The following is a 17,262-nucleotide window of genomic DNA, read 5'->3' as shown; positions in this document are numbered from 1 at the left end:
AATTTTTCAAAAGCATGTTAAGATATAAAGGCTGTGACAGGTTCTAAATATTTCATACACAAATGTTTGTCTTTGTTTTGTATTTGTGGATTAGACCTTGGGGGGATTTTCTTTCATAGAAACTCTTTTATGTGACCTTTTTGTGCCACATCTGTCTGCCAGGCTGTGTTTTTATTTATTTATTTTTAAGTAGCTTTGGGGCTTAAATCTTATGTCTGAAGATTTGGAAAATAGGCTTTTTTAGGGGAAAAAAATCAGGTTGAAGGCTCCTGCATGGCATTTTTACAAAGTTGCATTTTTATGGGTTAATTTCTTTATCTGATTTTGTTTCTGTCTGGACTGGGGGAGGTGGCTGCACATCACTCAGGCTGGCATAATTGTTGGTGTTGGACCAATCTATTTTGTGTGCTGAGTGCTGATATGGTTGCATGCTGCGTGGGTGGATTTGTAAGTGTCACTTTCAAAAGCATCATGTGTATACTGTATGTAGAAGGGCTGTTGGGGGTGGTGTGCGGTAATAGGTCAGGTCAGCTTGTATGTGCAGTTTTTATGTCACCCAGTGTTGTGCGTGTGTGTGTGGGAGGATGAGTACAGTAGGCTGTATCATAGTAGGTCAGGGGATTGTTAGTCTGATCCATTGAGGAGCGATTAGTCCAGACACTGAGCCAAGCCTCTTCATACTCACAACAAGGGGAGGATTGGCGCTTTGTTATCGCTGCCAGACTCTTGTGACCTCACTGGTCCTGCCCCTCTCCAGCTCCTGCCAATCCCCCAAACAGATTGCCTTGGACTATATTACTGCCAGGCCTGTCCTGGATAGTCTGTCTTCTGTGTGACTCCTGCTTCCATGCTGTGGCATTTTTATAATTTGGGCTATGTAGAAATCTTAAATGTAGCTACTTATCAGTAACGCTAGACTGATACCATACCAGTCACATAGTGTAGTAGTGTCTTTGTTTTTCTATTATTATTATTATTATTATTATTATTATTATTATTATTATTATTAGTCCTATAATATGCCAGAGTAAAGAAGAAAGCATGAATTGAAAAGGAGGAGAGCAGTGTTTGGATGTTTTTGAAACCACTGTGTCATAGTACAAATATTTTAACATCGCTCCAATCTTCAACTGAAGACTCAGTGATATACCTGACTACTTATGCATACAGTGAGTTGTAGAGAAAAGGCAAGTCGCTCCTAGGGCGCCAGATAGGTGACAAATCAAGGAGCAGTTCCAAGGCGTTGTATTTCCTGCTTCTCTAATCCATGCATTTAGTTTCTATTCCCATCCACTTTCTTAATCAACCACTAATAGGATTTTCCAAGCATTTGTTTTTGTTTTGTTTTTCTATGTATATTTTACAAAATCAAATTTATGTTAAAGTACGCAGCTGCTGCACAACAGAAATGGCTGTGCATGACTTGAAGAAAACTATCTAAAAACGAAAATAAAAATCATAATTAGCAATATCCCAGTACTGACAACGGTGCACCAGAAAGTGCAACACCAGCATCTCTTCTCTTCTTTTCTGTCTTAAACTGGTCTAAAAACTGGTAAATGTACAATTTGCTCAGGAAAAATATATTTGTAAAGAAAATACAAAACTGACTGAAGCCTTATACTTTTGCTCTGTCACACAGTAGGTTGCTACGGTGTAGCCACAGATATTTACGGAGTGAACACTCTTTAAAATTTTAAGATACAAAGGTTCAGTTCTGATTCCTTTTAGAGTTCATGCTAGGCTTTTAAAATGTGCACTTTTTTCCTTTATTATACTTTGCTCTGGGATGTTATAGCCTGCCTGTTGTGTGTTTTCTAGAATCAGCGATGGAAGGAACATGTATAGATGCAATCTGGCCCTGTATTTCTTGTGTACACTCAGATTGGGCCCATCTGGTAGCTGTCTGTTATTGATTTCCAGTGTGATTTAGAGGATACATCAACTTGGCAAAGCATGACAAGTCCAAGAATAGTTCTCCCAGATATATTAACAGCAGCTTTACATTTAACCAGATAAATCTATTCCATTGGCTGCTATCAGGTTTTTTAAGTCATACCTGGGTGACTCAGAAATTGAATTTGCATACTAATTGTGTGTAATGTGGCCTGATTATTCTTTGCAGTATAACATGATCTAATAATGACCAAACTAAAACATAAACCTGATGGACAGTATTTATGTCCATATTTGGAAAGGGCAGTTTGCATCCTTTAATGAATAAATTAAACCTTGAACAAAAGGACAGGGCTCAGCAGTTCTCAGTCATGCTTAGCCTTTAATTACTTACTTTTAACAGCACAATTATTTTTGTAAAAATCTGTCATTTCTTCCCATCACTGCTCCTCATCTAATGGCTCTGATTAGGTTAGCCACAGCTGGTAGACACAACTAAAGCTAAACTCACAGGTATTAACAAACTGACTACTCAACCATGTCTATTAATCTGTTCAATGCTCTTAAGCAAATGGCTTCAGTTAGCTAATGGATCTCTATTGCAGGGGGCTTAATCTTAATGTAGGTCCCCCATTGTGTGTATTTGTGCATAACACTAAAGACAAGCTGTGTCTGGTTAGTGCTGTATATACAGTTAAGCCTTTACATATAGAATTTTTACCATGTCAAATGGTTAAGGTGTGAGTCACCATGCCTGTACAGCAGTTCTTGTGCTGTAGTTGTGCAGAATAATTGTCTCACACTCAGGATTCAATTGAATAGAAAAGACAAGATGCTTCTGCTTCTCGACCAAACTCTGAGAGCTAGCCAGCTGGAGAAAGAGGGTGGGATTGACCTCATTCTGTTTGAAGTATTGATTGTTGCCGTATTAGGAAGCCTTGTTTTTTTTTTTTTTATAACTGGATGCTGAATTCGTACAAACAGCAGGATGGGAAGATATTGCGTTCTTAGCAGTGATTCAAGGACCGAGGTGACTAATTTATTCTGAGGAGGTTTTAGACCACTTGGCGAGCTGTGGCGATGTAGAGCAATGTTTTGATGAGGCCCCTTACTGTTTGTGTGATATAATCTGCCAGCACTTGCACAGGAATGCATGAATGACACACATCTCATAATTATGTTGTGAAATGTTAACAAAATGTCTTTCAGTTCCAAGACTCCACACCTGTTAACGGACTGACTCTCTTTTAACAGGTGCCATTTAACTAACCTTTCTTATTTATCTACAATAATGGGTAAATAAATATATAGACAGAACTTTATTAATTCCTTGAGTCAGTTCCTCTGGGAAATTCAGTAAATATATATAATAATTGAACTGTCATCATATTGACATAAGGAAAGATTTTTTAGTTCAGTGCAGTTTCTTTACAAAAGATGCAATAATGGCATAAAAAGACTACAAAAGCAGGGGAGTAGATTTCTGGTATAAACCCCTTTCCATTAAAGTATCTTGTAAAAACAATCAATTTTAGTTTTGCTGCAATGATACAATACGTATTGACATTTTAGCAGATAAGCAGTTTTTTATTTACCTTTATTTAATTTTAGAAGTGAAGCCATGCGATGAGAGAGTGCTTTTTTTATGTGCAGCTTTTATGTCATTACAACCCTGGTTTAATGCAGTATGACACTGTGTAAGTGTATTTATACTGCCATATGTCTTCGTCTTTTTTGGTTGCTAGGTTATAGTTATATACTCGCAAAAGTTGAAACCTAAGTAGGTTGACACTGCTGTGCCGTTATGACTCAGCATACAATGACATTACTGGAGTTACAGGAGCTCTCATTTTTAATCGACTAGCATAATGACTTCGTGACAGTTGCTAAACTTATCTCAAAGTCTGTTACACACTGGCAGTTGCACCGTCCAAGCTTGCATTTGCATATGACTTACATTTGAGCATATAAAACTAGAGTGCAGCTGGCAGGCTTTGTGTGCTCAGTGTGTGGTTGACGTGCATTGTCTTTTCTTTTTTTTTCTTTTTTTTTATATGGAAAATAGAAGTGGACCATTTGTTTCTGAAGTTTAATTTTCAAACTTTGTCTTTCAAATATTTCAAGGGTTAGTGTTGTGAAGCTTCTTGTATTATGCAATGACCTCTCCCTGCTGTCCATGCACTGACTGTCTGTGTTTCTGTGTCCGAACTGTAGGTTGAATGCGTTTTTCTCCAGCCTGGACAACATGAGCACAATCTCGCCAACAGACTTCGACAGCTTGGAGATCCAGCAGCAGTACAATGACATCAACAATCGCTGGGACCTGGCAGCAGAGACTGACTGGGACAATGAGAACAGTTCGGCACGTCTCTTTGAACGGTCTCGTATTAAGGCCCTCGCAGGTATGCTACACATCAGTGTACATTCTTCCAGTGTTGCTTGTCAATGTGCACCCATGTACGTGCATTTCTTTCTGTTTAAAACATTTTGTCACAATTGAAAACAAGAGTGTCACATGTCTGTTTAGAGGCCGGATCCTGTAACACTAAAGGCTAAATTGTAAGTACAATTTATTAAGTATACCAGTGCATGCCAGGTATCCAGGGATAAAAATTGCCCAGGAGAGACTTGAATTAAATTCTACTAATTTTGAAGGCTTGACTAGCTAAGGTTGTTGTTGAATGGATTGTTTTAAAATTGCACTGATGGATCCATTAAAGTGTGCTGAGCTTTACAGTGTGATGTAAATTGTGTGACGATTAAAAAAGTACAACGAAATGACATAAAAAAGTAAACAAAAGATACAACTCAATAATGACGTTTGGTCTCAAATACCACCATATGACAAGTCTTTATTTAAAGATGGTGACATTCCATACATACATTACATACATGATTGGGAAAAATTTTTATTAGCTTTTAGAAAATCTTTCGAATTTTACCAAGACTTTTATAGATCAAGTGTCTGCACACATGCTGATGCTCTTGTATTCCAAGATTTGGTTAGCAGGCAGTTTAAATCTATCCATAATAGGTCTGCAAACAGACCTATTATGGGATATTTCTGCGCTTCCTTTTTGCCCTCACAATGTTCTGACATGACAGTTTTTTATCCTACCAGTTTCTTTGGTGAAGTAGTCGGGAGAGGAAAGAAGGTTCATTGAGGAAAATAAGACATTTACTCCGAGGAGTATTATGGCTAAAAGCAATGCCAAATGTAACTTGTAAAACAATTGGTGAGAAGGTGAGAATAGAAAACCTGTGACAGTGAAGTCTTGAGCTTTTTAAGTTGAGTTTAAGAAAACTCTTTTATTCCCAATATGTTATGAGAAAGATCGTTTTGCACTTACCCCAATGTTGTAACTGTTTTGTAAAGCATGCGTTTTAATATCCAACAAGAGTTTTAGCAATATTCACTTGAGATCAGTCCTGATACTAACACTGCAGAAATCTCTGTAGACTGGGGAACAGGTTTCATTATTTTTTGTCCCCAAAGGCTCAGTTCTGTCTTTATAGGGCAAGACAGAAATACTTCCAAAAGGAGGACAAAACGAGGAAGCTGTATAGTCTGTTGAGCAAAGAGAAATGTGGCTAGGTTGATCTGTTTCTGTGCAGGTTCTTTTCACACCAGTGCTTCTGCATCTAAACTCATGTTATGTCTGATTAGTGATCTTACTGAAATGAATTAAGATGCTATCCTTTTTAAGAGTGCAATAATAATAATAATTTCGATGACAGTTTTATTCAGTAGCTTACTCCAAAGCCTCAAAGCTGTGCAAACACAGGCCAGTCTGCCATTGTTGGAAGCGTCAAATAAGGTGACACATTATTGGCTGTTTTATCAGATCTGCTGGAGGTGTGTTTGTGTGTGTTTATTTAACTGGCCTGGCCTGGCTTCACCTCTATTAAAACCTCTATTGTTAAAAACAAGATGCAGTGTCATAATGAACCCAGCAGAGGGGAGCAACAGGCAGTCGCCAACACACATATATACATGCACAAACACGCACACGCACACATCGAAACCACACACTATAATGATCTTGAGCACTATTGTAGTCAATGTGTTTGTCAGATATACACCTCATTTTACTGGGGAGGAGTGCACCACAGTTCATTTCCTTTAGGAGCTGCCGTTATATAGAAATTGCACTTTATAAACAGTCATGTCCTGTCAGGTAACTTTTTATTATATAGCAGTATGCTGTAATACTGTTTGCACTTGTGATCAAACAAGAACTTGTGTGTGTATGTGTGCGCTTCTATGTGAATGTCTTTAAATACTGTCTAAGTTTTACAAGTGTGGACTTGATGTGCACATTCTTTGACATGCTCTAGCAGCTATTCCCCCCAGGCTTAGCTTAGGCCCACCGTTTATGACTTCTCCCCAAATGTCAAGACTTTGTGCAGTCTCTAAGGTGCTTTTTCTTTTCACGTCTTCCTCTCAATTTCTGTCAAACGTTTTGTGCCTGTCTCTATGTAACATGATTAGCAGTGCGTATGTCTTACAGTGGAGAGCTTCTCTTGTTTTAAGATCATTTTCATTTACAGATAACCACTTATCGACTGTACTGTACCGTGTGGGCAGCAAGGCAAGCTGTGCAAATTTGCATTTTTTGAAACCAACGGCTTGCTTCAAACGCAAACAGTTAGGCGTGTTCACTTGAGAGCGCGTCCACAGCTACAACACATGGCCTTTGAAAATTATTTGAGTGATTTCTCAATATCTGTGTGCTTTGTGTTCAGTTTTGTAATAGATCTGCATAATTATCATAGACACAACAAACCTGAACTGTATTTAAAGTAGGCCTTTTAATAGGATATTTTTAATAATCAACTGAAACATAAAACAGACACGTGTGTTTGTATTTGGCTTGTGTAAATTTCGCCACATTTATGGACTCATATGAGTAGTTCACCCTACTCTCTTTAGGGGAATTCCCCTTCAGATCAAAGTTTAGAGTACACTTCATTCTTCCGTCCTCCCATGGGTGCTCAGCTGGGGTTGTGCTGTGAGACAGATAAAATATACATGTTTAGCAAGAGATGTCTACTCTTTCCCCTTTTTTAGTGCTTACTCCCCCAGCAGCTTCTGGTTTTTCTGTCTTATCAGGCTAATTAACCACACAAGCTCATTATTCATTGTCACTGCCTGTAGTTTGTTGAGTGTGGAATTTCTCCCAGATGTCATTTAGACAGTTTTCATGTTTCACAAAAGTAACTCTAATCTTGTTTCTTAATTTGTTCATTCGTGGGTTGCATAGCGAGGTAATGCTCACATTTATCTGGTTTTTATTTTTGATGTGATTGCGATGTTTAAAATATGTCCAATGGGATTTTAAGTGGGATAGCTTTGGTGCACTATTTTTCTCACTACATTTGATTGTAGCATAGTCGCTGTTCCTCAAGAGGAAGTGTGTCCTCTTTGGATCTCATTAGTCCAGTCCCCCCTCCATAAACACCCAGTTACAGAAAGCCTGGGGCATTTGGTCCTCTAATGAGAACAATCCAGATGCTGCCAGCTCATCAGGACAAACACAGACCAGACCACAATGATCCCCCCTGACCAGACTAAAAGAGCCTGAAAGAATATGACCTTTGTCCTCACTGTGTTTATAGTTTTGTGTTAATTTTGAGCTGGCGTTTATTAAATATACATTACATTTTAAAGGTGAAGTTTCCATTCAATGCTATTTACTGTTAAGAATTTATATTTATAATCTCCTGTTAATGTATACTCTTTGTTAACAGTGAACTTACTCTGTATTACACAGATTAAACTCTTTAATGGAAATAATGGCAAGTATGTATTCAGCAACTATACAATGGTGAGAATCAGTTCTTAACTGCTTGAAAACGCCTAAATTGATTATAATGAAATTAATTTAATGATTTTCTTGAAGAGCTGCTAGTTTTAGTACTTGGTTCTAAACTAGTAAGAAGTCAGATCTGCTTAAACCATTTAGTTTTTAAGAGTTAACAACTCACTTCCACCCCCTCTGCCTCATGAAGTAACACGCAAGTTGACAGATTTTGAATCTTGTTATGGCAGGAAACACTTGCTGCCTTTCTGAGACTTTCTCAGCAGCTTCCTTCCTGTCTTAACGCCCTTCTCATAACGCAGCCCCCACATACAGTAAAGGAAAGATTAAACGTTGTCTTACAAAATAACATACGATCATGTAAAATGATGAGGACTTTTGTGACGCACCTTTCAGGCAAGCCACACCCCGGTGCTCTCTGGAATTAAGGTGGAGTTAGATAATCCACCTAGGGCTACACTGAGCAGAGGACTTTAATGGTTTAGTCCGCCTTCACACCTCCTCCCTCGCTTCCACCATGTTCTATCTATGTGCTCCTCCTTCAAACACACCTTATGCAAATGGCACAATTTTTAGAGAGCCCAGCAGGCTTTGTTTACACAGCTATCCGACTATGGCCGGTTAGCTTGCCTGCAGCTCCTGTGTTCTGCTCCAGCAAATGCACAGAGGTTGAAGGGAAGGAATACCCAGGGTTTTTTTTGTTCTCTCACTAGAACCACAAGGGAGTGTAACTTTGCTCAGAGGCCAGAGGGGTGGTGAAATGAATGAAACAAGAGAACTTTTTGCTCCTCAGTTTTGGTTAAATGATTCTTTGAAAAAATCCCCCACCGTTGCACTCACTCTGCGTGTCATTGGACAAGGTGGACCTTACAGTGGATGAAGAGAAGAAAAGGCGGCAACATTTCTCAGCTTGTGTTGTGGGAATAAAAGAGGAGGATATACCAAGGCTTTTGTGGTACACTAAAAGTATCTTTTGGATAACCTTTTAAAGGATTTGATCTTGGTTTGTTTTTCTTTTAAAAGTCGCAAAGTTTGCTTCTGTTGTGCTATGTGGGAGAATACCCATTCATTCTGTGCCTGAGAGGAATATTTTACAAAGACGGCTTGAGGACGAAAAAAAAACATGGAGTGGGACCACAGGGAAAGAGATTCCTGCTTGTCCCCAGCAGCTTTTGTTAATCAGGTGCAATACTCTAACATCCTCGAAGGAAGATTTAAACAGTTGCAAGGTAAGAGTTAGATCTCATACCACACGTTTCTATGATGTTGTTATTTTTTTAATTTTTAAACATTTTTTTTAACTGAGCTGATACCTTGATAACTTGATAACCTTGATAACTCTGCCGTATAACTCTGTGCTGCTTATGAAAACCGTTTTTAATGTTACTAATGTTGATAAAGCAGTTGTAGAGCCAGCAGCAAACACGTATTCTGTTGTTTGTTGAAACAGGAAATATTGAGTAGAAATCTACTACTTGGCATGCAGTAGTTGTGGGTGCAGGTGCTTCGAGTTGTAACTAAGGCCGCAAAAGACTTTATTTTTTCCCCTGGATGAGGTAATTATCAGCATGAGGTTGAAATAATTCTTCTTACTTATGAACCTTTTCTGAGCTAGGAGAGAAATGAGGAAGAGATACAGTAGGCTCTCGGCTCATATCTAAAGCAGGCAGTCAGTCTGGTACCTGATCACTGCGCCACCTGTCCGTTCTTATCTTATTACAATACACAGCTCTGTTACTCACTGAAGCCTGCCAAGTCTATGAGATCTAGCTTATAGAAATCAGAGGCCATGGGAAAAGAATCTTAGGCTGAAACTTACAGGGTTCCCTTAAAATTAATCTCTTAACTACACTAATCCAATTACTTTCTTAACTAATGTCTGTAAAAGCTTGTGCTAAATAGCAGTTAATATGTTTACCTGAAAACAGTTTTTAAAGTGTGGAGGTTTACAGTATTTGAAAGTGTGTAGTGTGAGGGACACTGGCCTGCCATTTGTGTGCATGAAGATCAGTCTATTCCTGGTTGCCATCTGGGATGGAGAACTGCCTTCAAGTTTACTTGAAGGGCAGGTCTACTTTCTACTTTCTTTGCAGGTTTGACATTCTTGTTGCACACCAACACGTTGGCCAATATCTACATTATCGCAAGATTATCGCGGAAATAGACACGGTTTCTGTTGAAAGAAGGTTTATTTCTTATCTGTGAAGTAATGTTTACATCTTAACTCAAAACACCACTAGTTTTCACTGGAGATAAGAGCCACATAACAAATGGTATCACTTTCCTTAAGAATATATAAACGTTGCTGCATTTTCTTAAACTGATCTTGCACCCACATTCACCGGTAAGCTAGGGGTACATTCCAGCATGTTTTTCTTCAACTTCAGCCTGTAACTCACAGGCAAATGTATGGGTTCAGAGATTAGTCATCAAGCTAGTAGCAATGATTCCCTATTACAAAGATACTTTCTGTCTAATGTGTTGGAGAGATGACTATGAGCTACACATGATCTACCTCTACTTTGATAGACGTGTTTGTGCGTAGATGTGTTTTGGGTAAAATTTGTCATAAATGCAATGATACACATGTATCTAAATGCACAGCACATCTTGTCAACACCCACTTGCATTTCCAGTTTGACTACCCTTGCGGCTCATTCTTTGTGTCACTCCCTCATGTTGAATCATGAGAGCTGGTGTAATTGAAGGATATGGTGTGCACTCACATAGTTTTGTCATAGCACCAATTTGCAAAAAGGTTTTGCATTGCATCATTTACATTTTATTAGAAATATTTGCCATTCATTTGCAATTTTCATTTTTTGCAAGATTAAATTAGCGCTTTGTCATTTTAAACACAAACGTCATCTCTGTTGTGCAATATGCTACAGTTACTTTAGAAATCTTAACACAGACAAGGGCAAATATTTTATCGGGCCCAGTACCAGTCCAACAAGAAGTCATGTTTAGGATCTTCTGGCTGTTGTGTAAGTGATGGCTAAATGGTAAAAGTTAAACTGAATAACTATATTACAGTGGTCAAAGCAGACATGTTTAATGAAAAACCAGGCCTAGTGGTTTACGCCATTTCTGTCAGTAGTCTCTGTTACAGGTTGGAGGGAAGTTTTTTTTCCTGTTGCCCAGATCACACTGTGTATTATATTCCTTTTGTGTGTAAAGTACATTGGAGGAAATCTATACCAAAGTTCAGCCTTTTACTTCAGGCAAGAGCCAAGATGAATATTTTTTTCATTCACTATCCCAATTCATCAGTAATTAGGGTAAGAGTTATAATTTGTCAAACAGCCATACTTGGCATTGTTTCATCAGTTTTGGTTTGTTGTTTTAGTGACAGCATTCATTCATTTCATTTTGTTTTTACGTCAGTGTTACCCTTGGCTTCATTCTGATAGCCACAAAAGTCACATCGTCTGCATGCTTTAGTATATCAGTATGTGGCAATCTTGTGTCTATCTCTGAACTGTATGCCCCTGTTTAATGTGGCTGCATGCCGTCGTAACTTGTGCTTGTATTGAACGTGATATACAAGTGTTACCAAGTTCAGCCAAGTAAGACTGCTTTTAGAGAAGGGATCAGGGTGCCCAGTCAGACTGAAGCTAACAGGTTCAGATGCTGTGAGGTTAATGGAAATGTGTAAAAGGGCATTTAGACAACAGAGTGTTGGTCCAAAGGGTCACTTTCTTAGCCACTGTGGACTTTGGCAGTACTGTCACTCAGCAGGCCTTAGCAGCATGGCATTGTTCAAACAGAAAGTACTTTTCTCTAAAGCCTTCAAATAGACAAAGTGACGAGGTGTCCATATATACTTTGCAGCATAGGCTATTTTGAACTGAACCCACAGATTTCTCACTGTAGTGTGTAATAATTGATTCTCAGCCTGATATGCATTTCCTGTACTAATTTAGTTCATATAATCTGTTGACTCTCCATAAAGAAGTGGCTAATGTTGTTGTGTTTATCTACTTTTTCTGCATAATTAAAAAAATGAATTAATACTGGGGGACATCAGTGGTGCATTTTGCTCAAATATCAAATCTAGCAAGACACTTTTGAATGTTTGTAACCTGATATTTCTAAAAGTCTCAGTGAAAGCTCAGTGACTTGTGGCCTTTGGCTGTAACTGAGAGTCACATCAGCAAGGGTGAAGATTTAACATAGGTGCAGACATGCACAATAACTTTCTTTGTTTGTAAAGTGCAGAAAGAAAGAGGTCATTAGACAACAATGGTATAATGAATGTTGTCCTATTTACATGTTACATGCCACATGGGTCCAGAAGTTATCGTTAAGGGATGCTTATTTATGTTTCTTTTCTCATGGGATTGGCCTTGCCCAGTCTAGATTTCTCCCATCTTCCTTTATTATCACGTGCAGCTGAAAGTTCCACAAAGAAATGTGACTGAAGGAGGGTATCACTTCCATCAGTACGATTTAAAAAGGAGAGGAGGTCTCTCTGTCATACCCTCCCTGTCAGTTGTAATAACAAACCCGTTAAAGTTGGGCAAGCTTCTAAAGTTGCAACCTCAAGCTGCTAAAAGTGCAAGAATAACTCATGCCACATGTGGCAAGGCGGCGGTTTTACTACAGCCCTAGTTTCAAAGTTATAAGTGAAGGAAGGGAAGTTCCGCTTTTATAGGGAGAAGAATGTGAAAGCATGCGCATCTGTGTTTCACTCACTTGCACAGACAAGACATTTCTATTTCACACAAAAATGCAAAGAATGAAATCAAACCAGAATATAAAAATGGCACTGAATAAACACAAACAGTGGCAGGGTACTATAACACTGTAGATATTTACAACACAAATTGTTGACTTCCAAGTAGATAGATATTTTAAGTTGAAGAAGCAGTGGTGAAATGACGGGTAGAAACACATTTCACTTACAGTGGAAAAATGATTAGCGTGGGACTGAGAAAGATTTCTGCCAATGTGGCGTTAATTTTTAGCTTGGTGGCTCCAGGTAATGAGTACATCATGTGTTGTTTTCCCCGTACTGGTAGAAAAATATTTACAAACACCAACATCTCCCACAACTTCTGTAAAACGATTGCATTGCTCATGGCACCCCACACCATAGTTAGTGTTGATTGAAACCACCCACTGGTGTCAGTGCAGAATGGTAACCACTAACCACAAAGATTACAAGCTGCTTTTGTCTGTGGGAGTTTTTTCTCTCTAAGTACTTCATGGTATCTCTTTAATGAGTGCCTTGGGTCTACTCTGTAATTTCAGATAGCCAACAGTTCAAGCCAATCACTGACTATAGATTTCTGAGCTTCATGGCGCTTCCAGATTAGTTCCAAATGACCCGTGTAGTGCTGTAGTGTGATTGTTGTGTGTGTGTTTTAGAATTTTCAGTGGTAAAACCTGCAATTTTATGATTTTATTTGCAGCAACCAACAATATTTTGTCCTTAGATGGTTGTCACCATTCGACACAGAATGTGAAATATCTTGCTGTTTTATGTACATAATGGATTCAGCACAAAGTTATCTATCCATCCACCCACCCACCCATCCATACATTTATTTTTCTTAACTGCTTATCCAGTTCAGGGTTGTGATCGAGCCAATAACTATCCCAGGTGTCATTTGGTTAGAGGCCGGGTATAACCTGGGCAGGTCGCCAGTCTATCACAAGGCCAAAACACAGACAACCATTCACTCTCACATTCACACCTGCAGGCAGCTTAGAATCACTAATTAACCTAACATCAGCAACTCTGCCTTTAGACTGTGGAAGGAAGCCAGAGTACCTAGAGAGAACTCACACAGGCACATGGAGAACATGTAAACTCCACATAGAAGGTGGGGCAACAGTGCTAACCACCCTGCTCTCCTGAGAAGCTGCCATGTTATACATTCATGCAGAATTACTTAAATATGCAGTATGTTATAAAGGCAGATATCAAGTATAAAACTTGACATGCATCCATAAATAAATGTATGCATATTGTAGTAATATGCATTTATACATACCCAACAATCCTGATGTAGTATAGTGTTGATTTTTCATTTACTCTACATATACAGTTTCAATTGAGTTTTATTTATAGAGCACAAACACATACTTCAAAACGCTTTATACTATAAGGTAGAGCTGGGCGATATAAGATTTTTTCATATCACGATATGTTTTTTCATTTCAGGCGATAACGATATCTATCATGATATAAGCCAAATAACTATATTTGTAAGATTTAAATGTGCCGTTGCTCACAAGTAAAATGTGAAATAATCAGCAGCTTGTTTTGATTTAAATATTTATTTCCCATAATAAGTTCAACAGGGTAGATGTACTTAAGGAACATGAGACTTTTTCAGATAAATAAAGGCAAATATTGCAAACTACACAAAAGGCAGCCGCTAAAGCGTTTAAGTTTCAAAATAGAACAAAAAACACAGACTACTAAATTGTCAATTCCACTTAGAAACAAAATATTAATTCTAAAAATAAATCTTAGTTTGTTTTACAGAAGAACAGACAAAACTGACTAACTTTTGTCAATATCAAATAAACTGAGAACTAAAAGGAAATTCTCAATCTCTCCTTGTTGTATAGCTGAGCTTTTCAAACAGTTTTAACAGTTACTTTAGTCTGACAAAAGCCGCTGTGATTGGTTCAGCTCTGCGCTACTTAATTTGGATTGGCTGTTCTTTTTTTTTTCTTTTTTTTTAAGAGGACAAGAGCGGTGAGGTCTATCGCAATAGTTAAATTTTTCTATCGAGAAAAAGTTATTCAGATCGTTCGTTATCGTTCTATCGCCCAGCTCTACTATAAGGTAAAGAGCCTACAATAATAGAGTGAAACCCAGCAATCACACGGCCCCCTATGAACAAGTACTTGGCAACAGTGTGAAGGAAAAACTCTCTTTCAACAGGAAGGAAGCTCGAGCATAACCAGGCTCAGGGAGGCTGAGCCTGGTTCACAGCTAGTTTGGGGTTGAGGGGAGAAAGACAGGACACACTGTGGAAAAGAAGTTACTAATAACTATTGATTAAATGCAGAGTGGTGTGCAAACACATAGCAAGTACAAAAAGGTGAGTTCAGAAGAAAAATGCTCAGTGCATTATGGGAAGCCCCCAGTAGCCTATGCCTATTGCAGCATAACTAAGGGAGGCTTCAGGATCCCCTGATCCAGTCCTAACTAAATATTTTATCAAAAAAGGAAAGGTTTTAAGCCGAATCTTAAAAGTGGGGAGAGTGTCTGTGTCCTGAATCCAAACTGGGAGCTGGTTCCAAAGAAAAGGGGCCTGAATTTATGAGTAAGTAAAGAAATCGCAACACAATGGCCCAGTGTGTTTGACAGTGGGTGATCCTACTTAGAAAAGGTGAAGAAAATCTGCAGTGTACATTTTTTCCTTTTATCTGAAGTGCTTACTGTGGAAAGTTATTTATGGATGGCGTCGCTCCTTGTCCAGCGTGCAGAAGTGATGCCACTGGGAGTCCAGAATGCACTGTCATCCAACGCAGTGCATGGATGCAGAATTCATAAGAAACAAAGGATTAGAAGTTGCCCTCTGCCCCCCCTCACTAATGCTTTGTCTTCGTGATGTACAGCACAAACAGACAAGATTTGATGAGCGACGCGGGCAGAAACAGTGCTGGCATTAAGTCCTGTTCCAGTCTCTGTTGTGTATACAGTAACACACACAAACAATTCTGACCTTGACGTGGGCTCGTAAAGGAAATTAATTTTATCAGTGACATTGTCAGCAGTGGATAATAATCTCAAAGTCTTAATCAAAAAGTGATGATTACTGATTTTGTTCAGTTGATTTATTGCCTCGTATTTCAGGGTTATTTTAAATGTTTTGTACATTTTGCTGTATGAATGCTTTTTTGACAGGCCGAGATGGCAACCATCATGATGATCACATGCTGTGCTGCAGCAAACATGTTTTTGAAACGATAGTCCTGTTTTTTGCAAACTGAACACAGTGTGTGTGAGTGTGAAATTTCCAGCCAAACAATATTCTGTCTCAGTTACACTGCACACTGCGGGGTCACAGCAAGTAAAAAAAACATATTTTAATGTACACAGTCATGTGATTTTTTTTTTCCTGTGATCATTATTTATTACACCTTGATGCAGCAGTGACCACTGAATTAAAACAGCACATTATATGCTGGCATATTAAAAAACAAAACAAAAAAACCCCCCAAAAATAAATAAAAAACCAATAACTTCCTACAAATGATATCCTAAACTTTATATGACCCCATAAACTGCCACTGCTGATAAAGACTGTTGTCTTTATGGTTTTCCTTCTGAGCCTTGGGCCACTAAGTCAGTGTTAGTGTTGTATCTGTCTCCATGTTATCACCAAACATGATCCCGGGCACTATGAGCCACACAGACAGGATTAAGTCTGGCGGCATATTGGTTCAGATTACCTGCAGATAATCATCGTTATCAACAGTGCCCAAGTTCATTTGACAGTGAAATAGAAAAGCAGCAGCAAACTAAACCCCCGAACCTTCAATTGTAAAGAGGGCACTGGCTGAGACAGGCCCTCACCTCCCTCACTCTGACATATACTTAAAGCTTACTACCAGACACGAACATGTTCAAAGTGGCTGGACATGCCTGAATGTGCCTTTGAAACATTTAGCGATGACTTTAACCACAGGTTTTGATCTGTTATTAGTAAACTATAGAGGAAAAACATGACATTTAGAATTTTAATTACTTGTTTTTCTACCTTGCACAAAGAGACTCCAAAAGAGTGAGCAAGAAATGCATGATAGGCAGGATCTTAAATCTACATTTATAATGTTCGTTTTAGTGATACCTAAATACGGGTACATTTTACTCTTATGTCAGACACATGTGCTGTGAAATCATTTAGTGGTAGGGTATCCAGTTTAATATGTTTTTGAATTAAAAATAAATAGTATAGTAGTAGATTGAATCCTCATTTGACATGGGGTATATGCTAGGATTTATATAACATCCAGAGCACTATCTGTCTATTTAGTGCTAATTACAGGTATGTAAACACAAGTAAATCAACGGTGTTATCACAATGAATAGTAGTGTGAGAGCTTTTATTTTAAACTGTGAAGTTTGCGGACTTATTTTAGTGTTTTTATTTGAAGAAGAGAGCTAAGACAATGCAAGACAAACTAGTAATTATCAGACTTGGCTTCTAAAGCCCCAGTTTTCTCACTCTTCTCTCATATTGTCTGTTGTGTAATTCTCTAACAGTGTTTGGAAACCCTGAAGGTGTTTCACATGACGTGAGACATTTGACACTATAAGTAGAGCATAGTTTGAGCTTTCTTTATCTTTTGTCACCATCATGCATCAGTGTTCACACTTTTCAAAATACATAGTGCACCACCAGACTTCCTGTTGTGGAAGCTAAGCAGGTTAGTAAAATGTAAAATTTCAATTAGATGTGAACGAACTAACATTACAGTTGACGTGTCATGCTTTGCACTTGCAAAAGCAACAGCTGCAGTAGTTTTACACTTATCTACCATATCCACCTCTGATGACAGGTTTGTGTTTGAC

At 38.4% G+C, this 17,262-nt stretch overlaps 1 protein-coding gene across 5 annotated transcripts in view; it reads left to right on the top strand.

Moving 5' to 3' along the window:
- Positions 1-17,262, top strand: part of sptbn2 (spectrin, beta, non-erythrocytic 2) — a 50,785-nt gene that overhangs the window by 10,743 nt on the left and 22,780 nt on the right. For 3 of the 5 annotated variants that reach the window (XM_023153762.3, XM_012922661.4, XM_012922662.5), the window contains exon 2: positions 4,111-4,298. In XM_023153762.3, coding sequence (XP_023009530.1) covers positions 4,142-4,298 — 157 coding nt within the window. In that variant the 5' untranslated portion in view covers positions 4,111-4,141. Of the gene's footprint in view, positions 1-4,110; positions 4,299-8,260; positions 8,948-17,262 lie in introns of those variants that run through there. The other 2 variants (XM_004563950.3, XM_012922663.3) reach the window with 2 other exon arrangements.

The sequence above is a fragment of the Maylandia zebra genome, linkage group LG10, assembly GCF_041146795.1.
Source record: "Maylandia zebra isolate NMK-2024a linkage group LG10, Mzebra_GT3a, whole genome shotgun sequence".
NCBI classification, from domain to species: Eukaryota; Metazoa; Chordata; class Actinopteri; order Cichliformes; family Cichlidae; genus Maylandia; species Maylandia zebra.
This window is presented reverse-complemented; position numbering and strand designations above follow the sequence as displayed.